Source organism: Delphinus delphis, chromosome 6 (genome assembly GCF_949987515.2).
Source record: "Delphinus delphis chromosome 6, mDelDel1.2, whole genome shotgun sequence".
NCBI lineage: Eukaryota > Metazoa > Chordata > Mammalia > Artiodactyla > Delphinidae > Delphinus > Delphinus delphis.
In genome coordinates, this window is record NC_082688.1 from 79,602,619 (window position 1) to 79,628,162 (window position 25,544).

The following is a 25,544-nucleotide window of genomic DNA, read 5'->3' on the forward strand; positions in this document are numbered from 1 at the left end:
GAGAGAAGACATTAGTAATCAACTGCAACTTGTGATGCATACCCTAAAGGAGTCCAGGGTTGTTAAGAGGAAGTAATTGAGAGGAAATAATGGAGTGGAGGGGCACACTTTAACATTAACCTAGTTTAGCCAGAGAATTCAGTTCCCAGCAGAAGAAAAATGCTATGCATGAAGGCTCTGAATTAGTAGGGAGCAGCACCTCCACAGACCTGAAGCTGGCTAGTGTGGCCAGAGCACAAATGAAGTGAGAGAAAAGCTAAAGATGGACTAGAGTCTAATTAAGCAGAGATCTGTAATCCATATTATGTTGGACTTTTGTTTCCTTTTAATAAATATCCTAAGAATAACAGGAAGCTACTGAAGGATTTTAAGTAGAATGAAAGGGGTAAAAAAATGTTTTTAAAGGTCTTTTGAAAGCTACATCAAGAATGGATGGAGGTAAACAGTGGATGCAGGCAGACCCATTATGGTAGTACAGGTGAGAGATCACGGCTGCCTAGACTGGATGATGGTACAGACACATTAGAAATATTAGAAAAATATCTAGTGACCAAGATTTAGTGACTGGATGAGAGGGCTGAAGGAGAACGAAGAATCAAAGACTTGGAAATTTTTGGCTTGAACACCTAAGAGGATGATGTGATGGTGCCATGTATTAAGATGGGTATTCACCAAAATATCATGCAAAAGCATAATGTGGAATACAACAGCATTCTTACATTTTTAATACTTAAGAAAAACTACAGTCATTTCATAATTTCAAAGTATATTCTTTGATCAGCTATAATCATCCCACAATGTCTCAACATCTGGGCTTACTAAAATTGTGTCAACTTTAGATTCTCATTACTTTATAAACCAGTTTCCTACTGCCCTTAGGATAAACACAAACTCTTAGCGGGGCCTACAAAGCTTGGTCCCTCACTCTCTGTCCTTTAGCTAAGCCTGCTTCTTTTAGTCCTTAGAATATGCCAGACTCCCTTTCTGCCTTTGGATCTCTGCACATCCCCTTTGCTGACAACTCTACTCCTAGTTAATATCTACTTGTTCTCTGGATTTCAGTTCAACCACTACTTCCACCTGAGATTAGGCCCCCACTGTATGCTCTTACAGGAAATTATACTTTGTCTCCAGAGAGCTTATAGTTTGTAATGTTTATATATATATATATATATATATATATATATATATATATATATATATATATATATATATATATATATATCCCATGAGGAAAGGGAGCATACCTGCTTTGTTCTGTCACTGAATCCCTAAAAACCTGCCACACACAGCAGACATTCCAATTTCTGTTGAACAATGAATGAACATGGGAGCAAGGCAAAGTGACGACTAAATTTAGATCTCATCCAAGTTCTGCTGTTCACTGGCAATCCTACATCAGGCTATAGAGGTACAGCAGTTTTTATCATCGCTAAACCAGAAGAAAACATAAACAAACACAGCCACTTTGTGTAAAAGAACTACCAATATAAAAGAAGTCAAGCAAGAGATTTTTTGTTTTTAGCAAGCTACATACTACATAACCGCATTTTGCTGAAGACAGCAAATTAAGATACTCTTCATAATCAGATTAAAGAACTAAAATAATCACTAAAACTGTGAGGTTAAATGTAGTTCACATTAAAACTGTGAAATTCAGTATTTATAACACAAGGATATCCTTAACTATTTACAAGAGTTTAGCTCCACTAAAATAATTTGATTTAAAAAACAATCAATACTGCAAAGGAAAATTTTTGGATTGTTTTAAAGTGTTACTGTTTTATTTTTTCTTTTGTTGAATACACATTTGCTTTACTGGCAGTCCAGATAAACAAGTATATAAAGGAAATATTTAAAGTTTTCTTTTGGCAGATGTCAAGATAAACTGTGCAGATAAAATTCCTCAATTTAACCTGAAGAAATGGTTTGAATCATACAAATTTTTAAGAAGAAAAATAAAGACTGTCCAAAGGGATTCTCCTAGCTTATAACACATTTCCAGAATAACTCTCAAAAAAAAATTCAAAAATACTCATTGACTACTTTAAAAATATGTCAATACCATATGGCTTTATGAAATAACTTCTAAAATTTATATTTTTTATTTAAAAAGGATCCCAAGTTTTAAATAAACTGCTAGCAATATCATTTTCTTCACTTAAAAGTGCATATCTCTGAGGGTGGGACATACATATTTTTTGAACAAATAATGATTTTTACAAATTTTTAACACACACACAAAAAAAAAAAAATCACAAATTTTTTTTTTTTTTTTTTTTTTTGCGGTACGTGGGCCTCTCACTGTTATGGCCTCTCCCGTTGCAGAGCACAGGCTCCGGACGCGCAGGCTCAGCGGCCATGGCTCACAGGCCCAGCCACTCCGCGGCATGTGGGATCTTCCCAGACCAGGACACGAACCCATGTCCCCTGCATCGGCAGGCGAACTCTCAACCACTGTGCCACCAGGGAAGCCCTACACAAAATATTTTTAAGGGGGAAAAGAGTTTTTTCATCAAGTGTCATCTTTAAACAGACTGCAGTAGATGACATTGTTCTTTTTTTTTTTTCCTTTTTATACCACCAGAATTCTCAATGAGACGCTTTGGCAGTTTTAAGACATATCATGGTCTCTACCAAGAGACACTGACATTAATGATATCCGTGGAGATGGCAATCGCCTTGATGACTCAGTTTGATAAGAGACATTACTGGGCTGGCTCTCCAAATCAGAGGCAAAGGTGCTCTCTTCTCTTACATCAAGAGTCTGTTCAATTGAAGCTGCCTGGGGTGAAATATTATCTACAGTTTTGTTGGCATTATTCAAGTTGTTATTAAGTGTGGTAATGTCACACTCCTTGCCCAGGACACCAAATTCATCTTCTATTGTAACTACATCTTTAGTTTCAAATGGTCCCAAGGAAGGAACCAAAAATTCGTTTTGTAGAGGGTCTTGAGGACCACTAAGGTCACATTCTGTATCCTCCTTTACTTCAGAATCCTTATCACTGTCACTGTCAATGGTAATCACAACTGGGGAACGTGAAGAATTATCACCATGGTGTTTTTTATGCTTCCTCTTATGTTTTTTCTTTTTCTTTTTATGGTGTCTAGTTGTATCGGTAGCTTTCCCTTCATAAACTATCTCTACACTTAGGCTCCGGGTCCTTTTTCTTCTCTTGTGCTTTGTCTCTCTGTCTGATGATCGGCTATCTGAAAAGCTGTCACTCTCATTTTTGTAGCTTCCATCCAATTTTGATGAAGATTTTGAGTAATGACCTTCCTTTACTTTAGAAGCAAATTCCCGAGATGGTTGAGCCACATCGTTAGAACCCTCCAAATGCCGTGTTTTGTATTTTCGTTTCCCACCAGGCTTTTCATTTCTCACCCGGTCAGGCCCTGTAGATGCAGTCTTTGATCTAGTACTAGATAGGCTCCTTGATCTATGCCTTTCATAGTAGTAATATTTCCTTTCACTGTGGTTATTTTTTTTTCTAGCATTTGTTCTTTCAGAAAAAGACTGAATTCTAAATTCTGGACTTGAAGATTGTCTGGAATAATGAGCTCTGGACAGAGTCCTCCTCCTGTAAGATGATTCATAGCCATCCCTGTCCTTGTTTCTACTATAGTAAGTATACTCCCACTTGTATCTGCTTCCATAATTATTTCTTAAATAGTAACGATCTCGATTTCTGCTCCGTGACCTTCTTTTACCACGATCACTGCTACGAGATCTTGATCTGCTTGTGCTTTCACTACTTAGAGATAGAGTTTGGCTTCTTCTTGACCAACTGCTATCTCTAGTTCTTGATCTCTTTTTGTCTCTTCTACCTCTGGGTCTGCTACTCTCCCTGCTTCTGGATCGTCTGCTTTTCATTCTTTTCTTCCCATGATGCTTCCTATGATTCTTCTGATCATGCCCACTCCTACTCTGGGAACATGAATCTGAACTTCTGGATCTTCCCCTCCTTCTGTGTCTGCGGGTATATGGGGAATATACTCTGTCTCCTCTGATGGATGAGCTCAGGTCTCTGGGAGAGGACAATGATACAGACTGTTTCTCTTCCTTCTTTGATTTGATTCTTGTACCAGAATCACAATGACCTTTATTTATTTGTTCATCCTTTCCAAGGAGAGAGTGTGGAGATGAACATCTACTAACATCACTATCACCAGAACTGTAAGACTGCTCTTGTTCTTGCGCCTTCACGGTCTCCATTTTCTCGTAGGAACCTAACTCCTCAGAATCAGAGGACAGTTCAACAAGTTCTGGGGTCCTCTCAGCTAGTGGTTTAACAAACCCAACAATGACACAATTATCTGAAGAAGAATCACTGTCATTATTTATGTCATCATTGGTTTGTACTGCTTGCATCTGAGATGTGGCTCTTCCCGTTACAAGTTCTTCATCTGAACTGTCGGAAGTATTTAAAAGGGAAGACATGGCAGCATGTACCTGCTCTGAGCTTGAATAAGATGGCCCTGGAGTTTCATCATCCCATGGTGCCTGACTAACAGTAGCTACATTAACGTCCAGCTCTTGGGTCTCTGCTTCATCGGGAGATATTGTTATGACCGAAGAATCAGAATGGCTACCTTCTTCATATGAAGGAGCAGGACAATCATAATTTGCGTGCTGGTCAAAGGCTGCCATGTTAAATGGAGATCGGGCAAAACTGATAAATTCGTGTATAAAATGCTCAGTCCGATTAAGTAAAAATGGCCTTAAATCAGACACAAATGCCTGACTCTCCAAGTCATAGCGAGTAACATTACTCATGATGATATGCTGGACAATATTCACTAATGATCCATGAGCTCCAAACAGAACTGTGAGTTCACGTTTTAACCAAGGGACTAATCTGTGAAGGCAAGCCGGATTTCTACGGAAAAATTCAGCTGAAATATCCCTATAGCGGCCACCATCTTCAATATTTCTAACTCGAGCACCAGCACGATAGAGAGTTCGCCTAAAATTAATAATATCCTGTTCTTGAATTTTCCGCAAAGATCTTTCATCTGCAGTAGCTGGCCTCCGTATTGCAATCTGTCTCATAAACGGAGGAATTTCACCATCTCTAGGTCTTGCTGAAATGCCTAACCCTTCAAATATTACTCCACTATCTGGTGGAGTTGTTGTTCTTCTATTCATGGTACTATTAGGTGAATAAATAGAAGCACTTCGTTCCCTTGTCATAGTTGTACGATAGCGGAATCGTCGAACATCAGGGGTAGCAAAAGAACCATTGTATGAAGGCCTTAGGACATACTCCTTGAAGTCGTCTTCTGCCCTCACAGAATGGAAAATAGAATCAAAGGGCTGTTTACATAGTGGACATTCAGCTTTGTTTTTTGACCACTCCTGTACACAGCGAAAACAGAACTTATGTAAACAGCGATCTAAGTAAGACACATTATCAAATCTATCCAAGCATATAGGACACTTAGAATCAGGAGATGCATCAGCTGGTACTGTCTGTTGCAATTTGCTAGTGCCAGCTTTAGGTGAAAAGTTGTCCATTTTAAATTCCTTAGCGGCTGATGCCATTATCTGTAAAAGGGAAAAAAATACATCAGTAACCTGATAAAAAAGAAATGACTAAATCTGAAAAAAATGCAAATGACTGTGAAACATACTTTGGTAAAAATAGTTAAGTAGTTTATTGTCTTTGTAACATAAAAGGGCAGTGTAGCATAGTAATACAGTACTTAAAGCACAAGCTCTAAAGTCAGATTTCCTGGGTTTGAATCCTGCTGCCACATTACCAGTGTGACTATGGATTAGTTACTAGTTACCGTCCTTATGCTTCAATTTCATCTGTAGCTCACTGATACTTGAACCTGCCTCACAAGATTTGTGAAGACGTTTAAAAAAAAAAAAAAAAAGCCCTTAGAAAAAGTGCCTGGTCCACAGTAAGCTCTCAAATATTATATAATATCCTATTATTCTTTTTTAAAAAATAATTTGATATATACAAAAAAGTACAAAAGAAAATATAGCAAGTACCCATGTATCCTCCACTCAGAGTTAGCAGCTAACATTTTCTCATGGTTTTTCCAGATTTTTTTAAATGTCCGTTTATGTGCTTCCCCGCCGCCCCTGCCATCCTTCTCTAGAAAACAAAAACCAAAAATATCATAATTCTCAGTTGGAGTTATTTCTACACATGGTTTTATATCTTGCATACATATGCCCCAAACACTACGGACTACTCAATTGTTTTGTTTGTAGTATTATACATGTATCTTTAAAAATAGCTTTAGGGAGAAAATTTGCATACCAGAAAGTTCACCTATTTGAACCAATTCTGTGGTTTTTAGTGGAAGATTCTTTCACACAGAAAAAAGGATCTGTTAGTGAAGATTAAATGAAATAACAAAATATAAAAGCACTCATGGGCAGTGCCTGGCTTATAGCAACTGCTGAGTAAATGTTAGTTGCTGTTATTATTACTACACTACTGATATACTACACTATTCTTACTACACTATTATATTCAGTTCATCATGGACTCCTTTCAGCATCCCTAAGAAGCTTTTCTTTGCCTTTTAATCCAGTCAGTCACTAAGTACCTTGAAATCATGTTTTCAGCCTCCTTCCTTACCTTTTCTCACAAGGATCACTAGAATCTTAAAGATTAGTTCTGTTTGCTTTAAATTTGTCAGTTTATATAGACCCATAACTTACAAAATGAATTTTCCAGAGCTGAAATCTAGTTGCATTACATTTTGGCCTTGTTATCTTAGAAATCCCTCTTTAGATGCTTTCTATACTAATCATTTTATAGATGTTATATATTAGTTTCTTCCTTTATGTTTTCCTGGGCCTATTACTGATCTTTCTCCACCATCACAGAAAGTCCCGTCATGAGTCAACTGCTATCTAGTCAAATAATAGAATTGCAATTTTCTAAACAAGAAACTCACTGGCCATACCTAGGTCTAACAAAAACAAATAAAGCCCGCGATAAAAACCTATCAATATTATTGTAAAATGTAAGTACTTCACCATAGACTTCAAATTAAACTTGCTCATCTAGGGCATCTTAGCTTTCTCAGAGCTATAACTTAATAGGAAATCAATTAACGCTGAACAAGTTTCTTCAGGGGGTTCCAAATACTTCCAGTCCTCTGTTTCTAGAGTGGAAATGAAAAATTACCTTTGTTCTTAAATAGAAGAGAATTATAAATATATTAATACTAATTGCATTTTTGCTAATATATTTAAAGTCTGGAACCTTAATATTACATAAATTTCTCAGCATTTCCCCCTACTTCTAATATTTTTAAATTCTCCTACTCAGGAGAAAAAAAATCTTTATAATAAAAACCATTAGGATAAGAGACTGTGCATGTGCATTAGGGGAAGGAGTGAAGAGTGAACAGGGCACTGGAGAGATTATCAGATCTGGATTGAAGACCAGGTTTCACCTAAAACTAACTCCATCAACTGGAGAAATCCACATTAACTCTGGACTTTAGTTTGCTCTTCTATATAAAAAAGGGATAACTAGAATTTAAAAAAGACTGGTGAAATTCAAGTTAATACATTTTATCTTAATTTGTTTCTTTGGAATACAGGATTTTAGTGTTTACTAAACATTTCCAGTTCACATAAAAATTACAACCCAGAATGCATTCATTAAAAAAAATTATTTGGTAATAACTTGAAGTTCAAATAAAACAAAATCTCAACTAATTATAATTTTAGTCCTCCCTTCCCTAGTTTTATAAGTCTGTTAACCAAATTGACAGCAGCAGTCTAAAGAATGATGAGTAACATCATCCATAGTAGGTAAAAAAGAACAAATTATTAGTCCTGTTTTGTATTTCTATACAGGAATATCTTTCGGTACAAAGAATGGTATTCATCGGAAACACCAAATAATAGCAATGAATATAAATCATCATATAAAGGATTTACTCTTTCAAAATCATCACTAAATACTAAAATTAAAATATTTGCTAATTCAAATGAAGTAGAATTACCACATGACCCAGCAACTCCACACCTATCCATGCAAGAGAAACAAAAACATGCCCACACAAAAACTTGTAAGTGAAGAGTCATAGCAGTGTTTGTCCTAAGAGCTTAAAAGTGGAAATAACCCAAATACCCATCAACTGATGAATATGGAATCTCCATACAATGGAATATTTGCCAATAAAAAGGAATAAAGTACTGACACATGCTACAACATGGATGAGTTTTTTCATTATGCTAAATGAAAAAATATCAATCACAAAAGATCACATGTTGTATGCTATTTTATAGGAAATTTACAGAATAGGCAAATGGATAGAAAGCAGAATGGTGGTTGCAGGGGGCAGGGGTATGAGGTTTCTTTCTAGGATGATGAAAATGTTCAATTAGAGTTGCACAAATATACTCCATAAATACACTAAACACCACTGTATTTTATATTTTAAAGAAGTGAACTTTATGGATGAAATATAAATTATATCTCAACAAAACTGTTTCAAAAATACAAATTAAGGCATAGAACAGGGATGGCTAGCAGACAGATTTAAGATTTGAGGTCTGCGGGAGAGTTCCGGGTCAGGTAGTAAAGGTGGACCTGATGATAGATTTAGTGCTTCAGGTTCTAGAAGAAGTCTGTGGTAAAAGTTTCTCTATCCCGGGCTTCCCTGGTGGCGCAGTGGTTGAGAGTCCGCCTGCCGATGCAGGGGACACGGATTCGTGCCCCGGTCCGGGAAGATCCCACATGCCGTGGAGCGGCTAGGCCCGTGAGCCATGGCTGCTGAGCCTGCGCGTCCGCGTCCGGAGCCTGTGCTCCGCAACGGGAGAGGCCACAACAGTGAGAGGCCCGGTACCGCAATTAAAAAAAAAAAAAGTTTCTCTATCCCAGCACTCTAGGAATTAGGACTTCAAATTAATTTCCCCATAGGGGATAAGTTAATCAGTTCTTCTGAACCCCTTTCCTTAACTGCCTCCCAAATTCTAAATAAAGTTTACCATCTTTAGAATAAATTGATTAAGCAAAACCTTCCCTTCCCCAAATCTTCAAATGTGTTGGCTTTAACAGGGGTAAGAACCCTCCATATCACATGTTGGGGGAAATTTCAGATAATCAACGAGCATACCTATCTAGGGAAAAGGGATGGGGGTCGGGGTGGACAGGTGGAGGGTGATAAAGAGTCGGGAGGCTAGAATCTAAATTAGACCACAAACCGGACATTTAAAAAACTGCACAGGGGTACAAAGTAGGAATGCTCTGCAGAATTAAATATTTAATAAAACCAGACTTCCTATAAAAGTCATCTTCTACGGCATTCCTTAAATTATCACTGTATATACAATTTAATCACTGGCTGATTACACAGACGGAGTGATGTTAATTCTAATGTAGAGCCAGGGCTGAGAATCAAAACCACTTACTAATGGCGTGATCTTGAGGAAGTTATTTTATTTCACAAAATCTTACATTTTCTCAATTCTAAAACAGGCTGAGTAACAGTACCCACCTGAAAAGGTGCCTGTGTGAAGGGATATATTCCACATAAACCCGTAGCAAAGCGCTTGGTGGGCTGTAAGAACTTAATATTGTTTTCCTATGTTATGTGAAAATAAAGTTAATTTTGATCATTTCCATCATCCATAACTGATTATAAAATGCCCAGAAAGATGACAGTCTATAACAACTAAATAATTTTCATATTAATATCAATATTGTACTTAATATATCCAAGCAAAGTGGCTAAAAAGGGTTCACAAGTGGATGAACTAGAAATATACCAAATATTAAAAACAATTTGGGCCCAATCTTTTGTGACCTTAAAGAAATCATGTATGTCTCTGAACTGCAATCTAATCACCAATTCCAAGAAATCAAACAGAAGTTATAGTATCTACTAACCAGACCCTAGAAAACTTAAATACTGACCAGACCCTACGATTTTAATTCCAGTTTCAGCAATAAAAAGAATTGCTTGGGAACCATTCCCCTCTAAAGCCACTCATTCCAGATAAGCATGACTGCTTTGGCTGACTCTGTAGCTTTCAAAGTCATTGACTAAAAACAAGCTAAAAAGCCCAACCCTCACAGCTACTAACTTAAATCTTCGGTAACTCTTTCTGAATTTATCTTAAACAATCTTTAAAATTACCTACCAAAAATTCTATTCACTTTTCCTCTCAAATCACTATTTGCCTCATCTCAGTACTGCCCCCTTCCAGTCTACCAATCAGCAGCCCGTGAGGAAAGCGGCGCTGACTTGATGGATGAAGAAGTCACAGGCTCACGGGGTGTAAACAGTGCACAAACTCTAACAGTCACGGCGACAGTCACTTCCTTTGGTTGAGAACTGCCACCTGCCAGGATCTAAGATAAGAACCGCGTACCTTACATAATCGCAACGAACTAAAATACCGTTACTCCCGTTTTACAGACATACTCAGAGAGGTTAGGGGCCCGCCCAAGGTCACATCTCTGACAGCGGCGATGCCACGACTCAGACTCTAACGTTTTGTGTTTTGTGTCGGCTTTTTCCCCCGGAGACCAATCTCCTTCCAGTACACGGCTGGGCTGGCGCCCTCGGGAGTGCTTCTCCGAAAGCAGCCCTCCCCCGCCCACCGGCACGGATCCACAGGTGCGCGGCGGGAGCCGCCGGGACGCCGGCCTGCCGGGCAGCCACTGCGCCTCAGGCCCGGACCGCAGCTCCCTCGACCCTGGGCCTAGCTGCAGGCGGGAGCTCCAGATCGCCCAGCCCTTCCGACCCCGGCGCCCCATTGTTCCCGATCTCACTCACCTCGGAGGATACCGGCGCAGGCCCGGCTGGGGAGCTCGTGGCAAGCTCCCGACGGCCCAGAAAGCTGGGTCGGTGACGGCAAGACCCGCGAAGGCGAACCCGGCGACTTCTCCGCCGGCCCTCAGGAGCGGGAGTAGGCAGGGGCGCTTCACCCTCCTCGCGAGAGAGCGGAGACCCCGGCGGCTGCTGCGACCCCTGCGACGTAAAGAGCTCATCACCAATGGTTGCTTGGGGGTGGTGGCAGAAAGCGGTGGCAGAAAGCGAAACCCACTCCGCGACCCCCAGCAAGTCAAAACACAGCACCCGCCTGCGTAACGCATGCGCGGTAGAGGACGCCGGCACCGAAGGCGGGGCTTAGCGCGCTCGGCCCGAGCCCGGCCCTTCCCCCAACCCCCTCCGCTCCTGGAATGAGAGAGGCCTGACCCACCGAGGCAGAAATCGCTATTTTACCGTCACTCTGGTTGCTACTAATCTCTGGGGATTACAGGGGCACTAGTTTAAAGTTCGCTTCTAATTTACCCGGAAGACACGATAACTAGCTTGGTCTCATTTAAACCTCACCAAACTCTGTGAGAAGTTTCTAAAGCTGTATCTGGTGTATAGATAAAGGAACTGAGTTACCCGGAGGTTAAGGGACTACCTCCGGCTGCAGAGTTAGGAAACAACACCGGGATTCGAATGGAATACCCAAATCAGAGGCCTACAGTTTTCAGAGACAGATCAACTCCAGTACAGGGATAAACAGGGATTCAACCTAAGAGAATAGGGCCTTGAAATCTTCCCAAAACAGATAACGTTTTTACCCTTCCCCACTCTCCGAAATCTGCATTAAAACTCTGTTTAGGCGACAGCTGAGATTATAGAGACATAACGTCTGGTGCTTAAAGCGGCCCTCTGCCCCATTCTTCGCCTCAAATGTGAGTATCCCGAATATTCCAGGGCTGAACTTGGCTCCGCGTGCCAAACTCTGTCCTTCGGTTTAATATTTGATCGTGCTACCGTCCTAAGCATACAAACGTTCAATAAATACTTGTTGATTGGCAGCTACATTCTGCCGAGTAATTCATGCCACGTTATTTCTTCTTCAGAGTATCACTGACATCAACAAGCCATTGCGTTCTCAAAGACTTGTTTCTTGAAGAAAAGCTCAATTAACAGGGATTCCCACAACGATTCGTCAGTTATATAAAAGCGGGTGGTATTCTTGTTTACATCAAAGATGAATACACGAACTACCTACATTGTGGGAACAGATCCGGGAGGAAACATTAATTCTTTGAGCACGAGACGTCGGCGTAGCATTTAAAACGCGGATTTTTCCAAATAAACTTTTAAATGCACACGACGGTACCTTATCTCGTATTAATACTGCTCTGGAACTGAAGGAAGACCGGCTGACGAGTCAAGCCTATCCTTCTAAGTGGCAAAAAACACTTCCAACATACTTTCTCGTTTCTCTCACCTCCTTCCCGAAAGGCGGGCTTGGCCCAGGGTCACGTGACACCGCCCACAGCTCCGGGCGGAAGAGGCCGGCCCAGCCGAGGGGAAACGCACCGGAAGGCGAGTGGGCGGGCACTCGCGCCCGGCTGAAAGATGGCCGCCACCGCCCGGCAGCCACCGCCCCGGAGGTTACTCTAGGGCCTGCGGCTTCCGCCCGTGCCCGCGGACCGCCGCCGTCTCCTTACCATGAAGCCAGTGAGTCGCCGCACCCTGGACCGGATTTATTCAGCGGTAGGTCCCGGGGCTGGAGGGGCTCCACGGAGTCGACTCCTGAGGCCCGCGGGCGAAAGCCCGCTATTTTTTCAGCGCCCAGAAACTCCAAAATCCATTGCTGAATTAAGCCTTTCACTCCCTCACCTCGACTCCGCCTCTTCCGGGAGGACACGCTCTTCCGCTTCTTACGTAAGAGCGGCTTGGTGTACTCGCTTCCGGAACCACATTTATACGAGTTTGTCACTAAAATTCCCACCAACTTGATGGGGGGGAGGAGGAAGTGCCGCTCACGTGTTTTTGCTTTTACTCCTCCTCTTGCATTTCTTAGTTGCTCCTCGCGGTCGTATTGCTCTCCTGGGGATACGTCATCTATGCATCAACTGTAGCTGCACGACGACAGCTAAGGAAGAAATACCCAAAATCTTCGGGATAAATGAAAATTTGTAATTCCTCTGGATTTGATTCTATGCATATACAATTCTTTACCTCATGCTTATCTGACACGTGTCTCGATTTAAAGTAAAATCTTTAATAAAATGCTTCGAAATTCATATTTGTATACCGTCCTTTATAATAACCACTAATATGCTACTTTTTCATATACTTAGAGATTTGTCTTTTATGTTCCCACATAACAAAGCAACCTACATCTAGGCCTTTTAATCTAAAGTTTCTAAAATACTTCTTTTGAAATGCTTCAGAAAGGCTTTATAAGTGTGTGGAACTTCTGTTCTTTTATTTGTTTATTGCAACATTTCATTACATTGTATACCTTCACATCACAGTAGATTAAGTACTGTTTAAGAAAAAACTATCATGTGACTAAATAATTTTCTACATGCTGTTTTCCAAATTAAAAATGGCCAGAAAAAGTAGGTGATTGCCCATACCATTTTTTTAGCATGTCCAGTTTTTACTTATTGTTAGATAAGTCATAGAGTCTCAAATTGTACAGAGGGAATCATACAGTTTGGGAAGAAACAGACAACACACATCTGAGTAAACTTTATTAAAGTTACTTTTCCAGAAAATATATTCAGTAAGTGTGGTAATGTAGCAACAAACTTGGGCTCAAACATCTTTGAAATTTTAAAAGTAATCTTCAGTGATGTTGATCAGGAAATTCTTTCATTGGTGGGATTACTTCTCCAGTTTCCAGAATTGTATCACCCTAGAAAAACAAAGATGCATTAGTGAAAAATCTTGTCTGCAGAGGTGATAGTTCCATTTGGTCAGTTCTATTTGGTCATCTGGAAAATCTAGTTCACTTCTGGCATTCACACTTTAAAGGGACAGAGGCAAAATAGAAGCTGTCTAAAGATGAGCAACCAGTATTCAAAATCTTAAGGTGTAAGGGAAAGAATAGGGAAAGTTTCACTCAAAAATGACTAGAAAGGACATGAAAGTTGTCTTTACAAAGTGATAAAAGGATAATCTTTATTTGCTTGGCCCCAAGAAATAGAAGCCCTAGAAAGCTGCAGGTAAACATCTTCAATATAAGGCGGTAATGTATTCCCAGCAACTGAATGTGTTAGGCAGTCACCAGTTTACCGTTTGGCTCAGAATGGATATTAGAAACAGAATGCAAACTTTCCTTGGGCAGCTGGTTCGGGTGTCTTTCCAAACCTAGATGCAGTGTGTATGGCAGAATGGGCATGGACTTTAAAGCCAGAACCAAGTAGTGTGAATCCTGGAACCCTCCACTGACAAGCTGTATAATCTTAGGCAAAGTACTTAGCTTTAATTTCAGCTCTCTGTTTAAGACAGCAGGTTCCATCAGCCTGATAGTCCATGAGTTGACTTAGTAGAGTAGAATTATCCCCATCACCACCTACCATTCCTTGACCTGGTGTGGCTCAGGACTGTATAAATTTGTATTATGTTTAAGCCATTATATACTTGGGGGAAAACTTGTTACCACAGCTAGCATTACCCTAACACAGAAATTAATAACTTGAAGTGGTACTAATGCTGCTGTAATAAAAATTGAACCACATGGCACTGGCTTAGCAGTGGGGCTACAAGGACACTGGCATTGGAGGCTATAAGATGGAAACAAAAGGCACTAATAACTTAGAAGCAGACTGTCTAATGAACTTGAGGTTCTAGGAGAAGTACCTGAAAAAACGTTATAGTATGTGTTTAACTACTAGTGGCTGCCTTAGTAATGTATTTTAAGAAACATAAGCTCAGGTAAGAAGTGGCTGATTTGAGAGGAGAAATAAAAATAAGAATCTAAAAATTCGGGACCTTGCAATATTAGAAAATCAGATTGATTGTTTCTGAATCTCTAAACAGTAACAACACTGAAAAGATTCTGAGAAACAGAAGCCCAATAAAACTCAGTAAACAGAGGGACCCAGCACCGTGGCAAAGATCAGACTGAAACAAAGGTAGCCCTTGAACTAGAGTGTGTTTCTGGTGGCTTCCACATAGCTGCCTCTCAACTGAGTTGAGAGAGGCAGTAGAATAAGGACAAAGAAATGAGACAACTATGTATAGAAACCACAGATACTGGCATGTGGGACTGACTAGAAGCAAAAAGATTAGACTCCTACCAAGTATTTTTCTTTCCATGCCTGCCAAATGTGAGAACTAGATGGTCAAACCAAACATACAGACAATAAAAGCCTATGACTGTTTCTGATTAAAACAACCTGTGGCCCTCAACCTTCTGTGAGCAGAAGGTAGATTTTAAAGGCTGTACAACCCTAAGGAGGGCATACTTCCCAGTACTCATTTTAGATGTGGTCTAGGTTGATAATGGAAAAGAAAGAATCCCCCTAGACTGAGCCAGGGGCCAGGAAGAACAATGAACAAAGGTGTTTCTTCCAGAAGCAAAATCAGTTCCTGTTCAAGTAACTTCCCACACACAGGGGTTAGGAGGCTTTACAGTGTTTGACCACTGGGGTTTCAGAGCCAAGTGACTGCTATGCTGTCCAAATTCCATCGTTGAATAATGGGCGTGGTTGGGAGGCAAGGGATACAGTTTACTTGCCATTGATCCTAAAATCTCCAAGAGAAGAATCTCCAAGAATAACCCTGACGGATATTACTATACATCATCTGAAGATCTTAGGTTGCAGTGATGTAATGGGACCTTGGGGTTTCTCCCTAGGAAAGGGACTTGTGTTACGTGTGTGGGAAGAAGGAAGCAAAGAGCTATTTGTTGACTAGAAGGATACACTGTGGCAGAGACTCCAGGTATGGGAGGCTGAGAAACATAAAAAAGCACAAAGACATGTGGGATCATGAGAATGAGTTCTGGCCGACAGGACATGAAGAGAAGTGATGTAAGCTACTTCCAAGCTTAGACCTTAAAATCATCCCCTGAGACATCCAGCCCTCTCTTTCCCTATGATCTTGGAGCCTCATAGTCCCAATGGCCTCACTATAATTGTCTGACCTATGCTAGTCTGTGATGTCAATAGAAAATAAACTTTTGTTAAACCACTGAGATTTGGTGGTTTGTTTGTTACTGTCTATCCTATTCTAAGGTATGTACAGATGAGCATTCTTCAGGTCTTCAAAGGGGCAGCTTCTCAAAGGTACAGAAACAGGAAAGAACCACAGTGGCAAAAAATACGGAAGTAGGAGAGATGCTATGGAATCACTATATGGTCTTCTAAAGAGAGTCCTCCTTCTTTTCCTTTGAACAGTAATGGCAAAATAAACAATAAACAAATGTATAAATGGAAGAATAAATAAATTACCTAACTTGTTGAAACCAACAAGATAATTGAGCCTACCTAGGCCCTGACACACATCAATTATACACAATGAAATACAGAAGAAATCCCCTACTATTTCCTAAAGCAGAATTCCAATTGGAAGAGTTAGCCAACTTTGGTAGTTCTCCCTAAAATTCCCTTCTGTTGCAGTCGTCAATGGATTACTGTGACCATGTCATTTGGTAGAAGCAAGAATCTACATCAAGTTTTGTTTTCTAAAATTATATAACTTAGAGCTTGATGGTAGTTCATTATCTGTGACTAGAAATGGAACAAGAACATAACATGTATTTGACTCTGCTAAACAATAACCTCACAAACAGCTAGTAAGATACCAACGGACTAATATGTAATCTTTTATGATGAAGACTTATTTTAAATTAGGATAATAGCCTACATATTCATAACACAAAATTTAAAGCACACATTGACAGATTATAAATTCACAGATGGAGACGTTACGGTCAAACTGCCATAGGAAATGATAGTTTGGAAATAATAACAGAGGAATTTAGTTGCTGTTACAATGCTCAGGTGTCTGCTCAGGCTAGTGCCCTAAGTCCTTAACCCTACGTGAAATAGCACCAGTGAAAAACTGTTCGTACCTTCAATTCACTTTAGGACTACAAAGGTCGCACAAGCTTTACAGCCAGGGTGAAAAGAAATGTGCCCACATCCCAGGTTCAACTGTAATTGCTACCTCACATTATTTCCTCCTCTTTTTTTTTCTAAGAATATACAAAACAGGCACTTAAACTTTCAGTGAGAAGAAAGGAAAATTTTAGTCTAATGATCACTTGGGAAAGGAAAGAGAAATATAATAAACAGAAGAAAAATCAGAGATGTTTTAAGACTTACTGGGAATATTCTGGGCTTCCTTTCAACGATGGCATATGGTTTTGTCTGCAATAAAAGTAATGCTCTGTTAATTATAGTTTTAGAGTTTCTTCTAAAATAAAATAGATCATATCCCGATTTTTTTTTTCAGTAGAAACGCTGGCACCGATTTTTTTTCCTTTTTTTTCCCTCATATCCCAAATTTTTAACTTAAGCCCCAAACTTTCACTAAGCTCCAGACTCATACATCCTATTATTTACTCAAGATCTCTACTTGATCAAACAGGCATTGCAAACTTAATCAGGTCCAACACTTAATGTCCCTCAGTGCCAAACTGTTCCCTATCTCTGTAAATGGCATTTTCATTCTCCTAGTTACGAAGGCCCAAAACCCTGACTCCTCAGCAGGAGGAGATTTTATCCTGAATCTTACTGCTTCTCACCACCTCTAGTACTACTACCCTTGTCCAAGCCTTTATCATATTTTCACCTACTAGTCTCCCAGCTTCCGCTCATGCCCTCCCTAAAGTCTATTCTCCACACTGCAGGCAGAGTAGAGTGATTTTTTTAAGATGCATCGCTCCTGTTACTCCTCTGCTCAAAGTTTCATGATCCTTCCAAAAAAAAAAGCCAAAGTCCTTGCTGTGATCTCTAAGAAACGATCTGGCCCTTGGCTACCTCTCTGATCCTCCCTCTCTCTCTCTCTCTCTCTCTCTCTCTGAACTGTAGCTGCAGTGGCTTCTTTGTATTAATACAATCAGTTAGGCCTGCTTGTGCCTCAGAGCCCTTATGCTTAATGATTCCTCTACGTGAAATGCTCTTCTCCTAAATACTTGCTTGGTCCAGATCCTCATTTCATTTGTGTTTTTCAAATAGCACTTCCTCAAAGAAGCTTAATAAAAATAGCAGTTCCTGTCACTCTCTAGTCTTTTACCCTTAGTTTTTCTTCTATAGACTTATCACCTCCTATAACATTATATACCTCTCTGCTTATCTGCTTATTGCCAGTCTCCCTAAACATTTCATGAAGACAGGAACTCAATCTGCCTTGTATATCCCTGTGTTAAGAACAGTGCCTTGCACATAGGAGGTGCTAAATAAATGTACTAATTAAGCATACACATCTGTACATGATACCACACCAAAAAATTTAAAAGATTATTGGCATGATTTAAGACTCAGGCAAATTGGAGCCAAAAGCAGGAGAGAAACTCAGAATACAATGTGAGGACATTCAAATGTCTCTAAAAACTGTGGCCAGAGGCAAGAAGATACTGAAATGTCTTCAGAGAGAATGTTAAATTCAATTAAGCATAAAGGTGTTAGCTGAAGTAAACTGGGTGCAACAGTAGAGGATGCAGGCCTAACCAAACCAAGACAAAGAATAAGGTAAAAGAGAGGCTTTGGAACATCTACTGACATAAAACCTTTAACTACGTCCATCTGTGGCTCAGGAAAAATCACCTAGAAGTATGAATCCCTCAGGTAAGCAGCCATATTAATGTCTTGAATTGTCAACCCAGTAACTTCAGCTTGTTAAATTTTCTTCTCTTAGGAGATAAGTGTTTTTTTAATCCTAGAAATATTTAGTTAAATACAGATATGACAAGATAAATTAACCCAGGGTATAAACAGATGAATGTCAAATTTAATAAGTTCTGAAAACACTGGGACAATCCATATATTCTGATATAGAGTATCTGTAATGTTTAAGATAATCAGGCTATTAGAGATTCTAAAAGATTAGTTTTAGGATTCTAGTTAAAATGTGTAATTGATTTAGATGTATGATTTTTAAGTTTAAAAAGATTTTCCTTTTTAGGGTCATTAATATGTCCTATAAATACTTAAAAATAAAACTCAACTTAATTTGAGTTATTTCTACCTGAAAAAGTATCTTCTGGCTTCACTTTACTTTTTCATTCCTGTTATCTCTGCCCTAACCAGATTCTCATCAACTAATATCTACTAAACTGCAATAGCCTCCAGCTGATTTGCCTGATGTCAATACTTTCCTCCCTCCAATTCACCCTACATATCAAGGTTTTTTATGTTTAAATATATCACTTTATCAACTCACTCTCCTATTTAAAAATGGAAAGCTTCCCACTGCCTACCACGTAAAGTTCAACCTCCTCTGCCTAGCTTTCAGGACCTTCCATTTATTGGTTCCACCCTACTAAGCCAAGAGACTCGCAGTTCCAGGCAATCCTATCTTCGGTAAACAAGACCATGCTAACTACTAACTCCTTGTTTTTCTAACTGGAACAGATTTTCTCCTCCATACTTTTACCCAAATCATACCTATCTTCCAACTTTATTATAAACTCCTTGAAGTCAGGAATTTCATCTTATATATTCTTTCCACAGCAATAAAGGAAGACATACTAGGCATTCCATAGTTGACGATCAACAGAGGTAATCTTAGTGAAGAAAACAAAGGTGTTGTCAGCAATCAGAAATTTAAAGAACCCACACAGTCAACAGAGAACAAGTGACATAAGAGTGAATTTTCTGAGAACCCCACTTATTTGTTTCACTCTCCTTTCATCAGGCTACAGGAAAGCAAACCTCAACTGGATTAGCTACAATTTGTTACGCAGTCCCAAACTTTTTTTTTTACTGAATCACTTCATAGTGAATTGCTGACTGGTTTATTACTTTAGTGTGTACTTCCTACAAATAAGGACAATATTCTTAAAATAATCACAATACAGCCATCAGGATCAGAAAATTAACATTGATATATTAATACCTTCTATCTCGTCTGAAGAACCCATTCAAATTTTATCACTTGTCTCCATAACTGTTTGGAGTTATCAAAAAATCCCCCCTTATATAACCAGTTCTCCATCCATCGTGTAGGCTGTTTAAAGTTCTGACTGCCAATGCCATCTCTTTTTTTTTTTTTTGACGAAGCAGATTGTGCCCATGAATCAAGTTCACATTTAGTTGACAAGTCCCTTTAGTCTTCTTCAATCTGGAACAAATCTTCCATGGTTCTTTAACTTTCATGATTTTGACATTTTTGAAGGTAACAAGCCAATTATTATGCAGAAAAGTCCATCAATTAGATTCAGCTTATACATTTTTGGCAGGAACATCGCAAAACATATTGTTTTCTTCTTATTGCATCCTATCAAGTAGTACACAATTTCAGTCTGTCCCATTATTGGTAATGTAATTTAGATTTCTTGATTAAGATGATGTCTGCCAGGTTTCCTCCATTACAAAGTTACTCTTTGTAACAAATAAGTATGTTGAAGGTAGGAATTTGGGGATTAATGTTAGCACCTTTTGATGTTCCCTGGCTGAATAAAATATTACTATGATGATTCTCAAATGGTGACTTTTTTTGTCCATTTCTTATTTACTCTACTGTACAAAAAAAAAAGCTTTCTCTTCTGTCCATTTATTAATTAATTTATATGAGCATGGACTCATGGATTTGCGTTTTATTTATCCAGCTGGCTCTCATCTATTACTATCATTTATTTTGCTGCTCAAATTTGTTCCAGTGGGAGTCTTTTCAAGCTGACTCTGTCCTTTTGATTCATCTCCATCATTCTTTGAACACACTTCTTTACTTTCTGGCACAAGCTCATCTTGTACTTTCCCTGCCCCGGCCCTGGAATCAGCCATTTCTTCAAGGAGCTCTGGATCCTTTCAGTGGAAAACTATATTTAGAAAGTAAGCCCAGCTGCTAGATGTGCTAGTTATTGATACCATGGGGTAGCAATGCTCACAGGCCCTATCAATGGACAGAGCTAGGTAAATCTGCATTAACAGCTATATTTATTTCTATATTTATCAATACATACTAAAAATCATGAGTCACACCAATACTTCCAATTCCATTCCAGTACCACAAGGTTTTCTCCCTGTATTCCATATGCATAACTCCCTTTTCTGACAATGAGAATTCAGGGTTCCAGTATCATCAACATATGTTCTCATTTGATCAACCTTCCTGTATATAACCAATCTCCTGTCATCTCCACCACCACACTCCAGTATAAATAACCTCCTCACCTCATTCGGTTTCTGATACTTTACTTTGGGTTGCCAACTCCATCACTGCCCCAAACCACACTCCTTCCTGATGTCTTCCTCCCCTCACTCAGGTTCCAATATCCTACACCAGGTTGCTGACACTGCTGCCCTCCACTCACCAATTCCCTGCCCCCTTACCCACTCAGCAACCCACTCAGGATTTAAGCCTCCTCACTGGGTACAAGAATGCCCTCCTCACTCTTTGGGTTACAAAACTCCATGCTGGGCAACTACCAACACTCTCCCTTCCATGCCACTCCCCAAAATGCACTCCTTCCTCACCCTGCCTGGGATTTAACACCCTACACCAGGGTATCCCTAGCCTTTAAAATATGGCAACAGACTCAATTCAATGCAAGATCTTTCAGTGAAAAAAATTCAAGCTTTTGGACATGCTGAATTCTAAAGAAAGTAAGTTGTGAAAAACCAGACAGAGCACAGGAAAAGGAAATGATGACAAAGATAACCTTTATCTATTGTGAATTTTATCTTATACCAGATCTGTGCTCAAAAAAAAGGAGCAGAAATTATTTTCTCCCTTCCAACTCAGGACGCTGAGTTTGCACCAGTATTATTAGGTCAACTATATTTCTGATCATTTAAACATTGTTTCATGAGGAAATGCAATTCAAGTTGTAAACAACTAATATAAAGATCAACTTTTTGAAAAACCATACATTACCTAAGTTTCATTAAACCTTTTACCTAAAAGGATTCAAAGTAATTCAAAATCAGTTATAAGTGGCAGATTATTTCCACTAAGTAGAGCCGGGTAAGGCATTGCCACATAGGAAATAATTTTGTACAATATTAAAAATAAATTCTGAAAAATACATACTTAAAGCACACTTACATTCACATGATATTTCAGATAATAATGAATAATCCAGAAAGGGATCAGTACATGAGTAAAAGCAAAGATACTGTGTCGGTACGTCTTATAGATCTGGGGGAAAAAAAACATACACAAAATAGATATCTTATTTTTTATACATTTGTGGCAGAAAAAAAAAGCATCAGTGATATAAAAAATCACGATTATTGTAAAATCTCTAAATGCTACGTATTTCCATATAGTCTGTACACCGAATATTTTTACTAAACATAGTGCCTGCTAGGTGACACCTACAGAGTTCAAAGCAAAGGAGGCTTAAGAGAAGCAGCATTTTGCAAAACTATAGTACTGTATTTATAAATATGTTTTTTAAAAGACTTCTAAAAATATCCTTATTATAAGTTTGTTTAAGATAAAACATGGCATAAATAATGAAATAATTCTAATCAATTTAACCAGAGTAATCAGAACTACAGAATTTTCAGGTAAAGTCATTTCCCTAATTTATCAATTTCAGATATCCATAATAAACACCATTTGTATCATTCTACCTGTAGGGCAGACAACCTTGAGTGCACTAATGCTGGAAAAAGAATGTTTTACATACTGGGATAAGGGTGTTCCAAGCTCACTTTGAGGTGCCTTCAGACACAGTATTTTTAAAAAGAAAGGCAAAAGACATCTAAAAATGGAACTTTTCCATGGCAGCCAATTTGACTGAAACAGACCTATCCTGTCAGGGAAAAGACAATCTAGATTCTAAGTGTTGTAACAGATATGATTATGAAAGAAAAAGTTAACTCAAAGTAAGGTAAGACAGATTTCAACAAATGATTATTTACTTCCTTACATCACTGGCTGACGGGTGGGATGTCAACATTCAACCAGTGGCTGCCAAATCAGTTAAGTAATGCCAGAGACACAAAGGGTGAGAAGAGAGGAAAGTTCAATTAGAGTTTAATTTTACCATCATAAATAAGTATCTAATACCACTTTCTTAGAAAAATTTGCACCAGACTTTGTAGCACAATAAAATACACATGGATTTCAAAGTGAACTTCTTCAATTCCTAGCCCTGGGACCACAGGTAAATCACTGAATTCCTGCAGGTCTCCGTTTCCACATATTTAAAACGAGGATTAGGGATGGTTTCTACCTTATGGAAGTAAAAAAATAAATAAAGTAACACGTGTAAAACCCTCAGCAAAGTGCCAGGCACAAAGTAAGCACCGAAGTGTTCCTTATATTATTACCATTATTATTAGCCAAAGTTGCAAGGAATTCTGAGATACAGCATTCATCATTCATAATTGATGTGATTTAATTAACGACCTCAAGAAAATATCAGGAGACCCTGAAAATAAAGATAGCACTTGAGTGAGTGACTTTCTGCAAAGTCCAGGAATGGCATTCTTAAATGAAAGCGTGTGTTCAACGTACGTAGTAGCGGTTAAGAAAGGGGGCTCTTGAATATGACTCACTCAGCATACCAATAGGACCCCTTCTTTAATGGTCATTACATAGAGCTGTATTACCAGCTAGAGGCTCATTGTGCCTTCTGGTAGTCGAGTGCAGAGTTAGTTGGTCTCTATAATCTCAACCTCAAAAATCAGACAAGTGTCTTCAAATACTAAAATCATTGAATTTTAACTTTAGTGAATCCTTGGCCATCATTCTGAGGGAAGGTCTCCACAGTCAAAAGAGAAGCAAGCCTGCAGTGTCCTGTAAAACCCAGGCGAAGATTCGCCTCCTTCTCATCACATTTGACAGCCAAAGGACAAGACCATCCCGAAGCCATACAAGCTCCGGACTCTGACTCCTGACTCCCGACTCCCAGCCTATGATTCCTGGGACCAGTGAGCGTCCCAGCTAAACCTAAGTCTCGGTAGAATCTGATTCTCCCTTGGGGAACTACCGGAACTTTCGGGGGTGGAGCGAGTCAGTCCCTAATGTGGCTACAGTGAGCAGGCGTCCCAGCAGCCAGGCCGGGGTCCGCGACGGGGCGGGAGTCAGGGTGGGAGTGGGGGAGGGCTGTCACTCACCACGTTCTTCCAGGAGGCCCCGTCCTGCAAAAACTTATTCCAGAATTGCTCCATAGGCCACATCCTCCGCGGGGGCAGCACCGGTTCCCGGGGGCTCAGCTCCTGATCCTTCAGCCATCGCCTTCTCAGCTCTCGCAGCTGCTGCAGCCGCAATTTCTCGTCGGACGTATACCCTGACATGTCGCCGCTGATACCAAGGCAGCAGGATACGGCGCGCCCCCGAACCAGGGTCTTGTCACTTACGCGCGCACTTGCACTGCAAAGCGACCTTGCTAGGACGCCAGGGAGCGGCGCGCCGTTAGGACGTCACTCTGGTCCTGCCTCCGAGCGGCTCCAATCTGCGCGTAGTGGCTGGGCATGCGCAAAGCCCTCCACACACCTTCCGGGTTTACTGGCCCAGATTACCAGTGGCGGCAGTGATACCTCAGTTACCGGATGAGGAGGAAAGTGATGAATGAGAGAAAGTATGAGAGCTCAGAGGACTAGAGGTTCTGATAAGGAAGAACTGGTGCGCTGGGAGTTGGAAGCGTGAGAATATGTGATTCAGTGAATGTGACTTCCAAATGCAAAATTCTTCCTTTGCCTCTCCCACCTTGCAAATCCTCTTCCCGTGACCTACAGAGTCCGTGGAGACCCGTTACATCTAAGTTTAAACCCCAGACTTGTCAGTGACTGGTAAGGTGACCTTGAGCAGCTGTCTCAGTCTGTTCTTCCATCTGTACTGCAGAAGTAAAAAGAGTCTCAATATCTAGCAGAATTATACACATTCACACTTTGAGCCAGCAATCCCACTTCTAGAACTCTATCCTAAAGATATCGTGGTAAAAGTATGTGCAAGACTATTCACTGCAGCACTATATGTAATAAAATACTGGAAATTGCTCCCAAAGTTCCTCAGTAAATGGCTACTTGAATAAATTATGGTAAAATAATGCAATGAAGTGCCCTATATACAACTGGAGTGAGCTCCTGAATACATATATTGTTAATTGAAAAAAGTTGTGGAAAGAAGTGTATATAGTATACTACCTTTCATCCAAAAAGGGGAGGGTGGTAGTAATACTAAATAAGTATATATATATACATATACTATATCTAGTAATACTATATATATATATATATTTGCTTAAAGTTTAAAAATAACAAAGGAAAATTACTGATTTTTTTTAATGTTACTTGAGGAAGAGAGGAAGGCAGTAGGCTACAAGAGACAGAGATAGAACCTAAACTTCTCTGAATTTATAAAAAGCAGCCTTTAAAAATCAAAAGAAAAAATACATGGGTCTAACTGATCTGCTTGTTGGCATAATTTCAAAAACACACACCATTTCAGGTAACTTTAAACTATCAAATTACTGTACATCCATAGAGGGATATACCTCAAAGAAAAAAGAACTAAAAAAAAAGAAAAGAAAGCAGTCAAACTATTTTAACTGATCATATGGTTGGTAGTGATGGTAGTGGTGCTATTGTTAATGTGACACTGAAAATAAACATTTATGCCGGGATTTTTTTTTTTTTTTTTTTTTTTTTGCGGTACGCGGGCCTCTCCCTGTTGTGGCC

At 39.6% G+C, this 25,544-nt stretch overlaps 3 protein-coding genes across 4 annotated transcripts; 1 reads left to right on the top strand and 2 right to left on the bottom strand.

The window, feature by feature from the left end:
- Positions 1-1,231: 1,231 nt before the first annotated feature.
- On the bottom strand, positions 1,232-12,790 carry TOPORS (TOP1 binding arginine/serine rich protein, E3 ubiquitin ligase). The gene is made up of 3 exons (XM_060014871.1): positions 12,456-12,790; positions 10,771-10,965; positions 1,232-5,551 (listed from the first exon to the last, which is right to left on the bottom strand). The coding sequence occupies exons 1-3, from the start codon at positions 12,456-12,458 to the stop codon at positions 2,615-2,617; spliced, it is 3,135 nt and encodes a 1,044-aa protein (XP_059870854.1). The 5' UTR covers positions 12,459-12,790; the 3' UTR covers positions 1,232-2,614.
- On the top strand, positions 11,577-13,333 carry SMIM27 (small integral membrane protein 27). Its single transcript, XM_060014884.1, has 2 exons — positions 11,577-12,501; positions 12,812-13,333. Exons 1-2 carry the CDS (start codon positions 12,457-12,459, stop codon positions 12,914-12,916), a joined length of 150 nt encoding a protein of 49 aa, XP_059870867.1. The 5' UTR covers positions 11,577-12,456; the 3' UTR covers positions 12,917-13,333.
- A 142-nt stretch (positions 13,334-13,475) lies between these two features.
- Positions 13,476-24,297, bottom strand: NDUFB6 (NADH:ubiquinone oxidoreductase subunit B6). Of its 2 annotated transcripts, XM_060014882.1 has the most exons (4): positions 23,982-24,291; positions 21,958-22,050; positions 17,073-17,117; positions 13,476-13,654 (listed from the first exon to the last, which is right to left on the bottom strand). In XM_060014882.1, exons 1-4 carry the CDS (start codon positions 24,159-24,161, stop codon positions 13,586-13,588), a joined length of 387 nt encoding a protein of 128 aa, XP_059870865.1. In that variant the 5' UTR covers positions 24,162-24,291; the 3' UTR covers positions 13,476-13,585. The 2 variants fall into 2 exon arrangements, with proteins under 2 accessions (XP_059870865.1, XP_059870866.1); XM_060014883.1 differs by lacking the exon at positions 21,958-22,050 and having other exon boundaries at positions 23,982-24,297.
- Positions 24,298-25,544: the final 1,247 nt, after the last annotated feature.

What these genes read in the sequence shown, in the direction of transcription:
- SMIM27 (XM_060014884.1), top strand. Translation starts at nt 12,457, where the DNA reads ATGAAGCCAGTGAGTCGCCGCACCCTGGACCGGATTTATTCAGCG. An exon ending in TGGACCGGATTTATTCAGCG is followed by an intron (nt 12,502 to 12,811) that starts GTAGGTCCCGGG and finishes TGCATTTCTTAG; the next exon opens with TTGCTCCTCGCGGTCGTATT.
- NDUFB6 (XM_060014882.1), bottom strand. Translation starts at nt 24,161, where the DNA reads ATGTCAGGGTATACGTCCGACGAGAAATTGCGGCTGCAGCAGCTGCGA. An exon ending in ATCTGAAATATCATGTGAAT is followed by an intron (nt 17,118 to 21,957) that starts GTAAGTGTGCTT and finishes CTTTTATTGCAG; the next exon opens with ACAAAACCATATGCCATCGT. An exon ending in GGAAGCCCAGAATATTCCCA is followed by an intron (nt 13,655 to 17,072) that starts GTAAGTCTTAAA and finishes TTGTTTTTCTAG; the next exon opens with GGTGATACAATTCTGGAAAC.
- TOPORS (XM_060014871.1), bottom strand. An exon ending in CTGCGCCGGTATCCTCCGAG is followed by an intron (nt 5,552 to 10,770) that starts GTGAGTGAGATC and finishes TCCCTTTTACAG; the next exon opens with ATAATGGCATCAGCCGCTAA.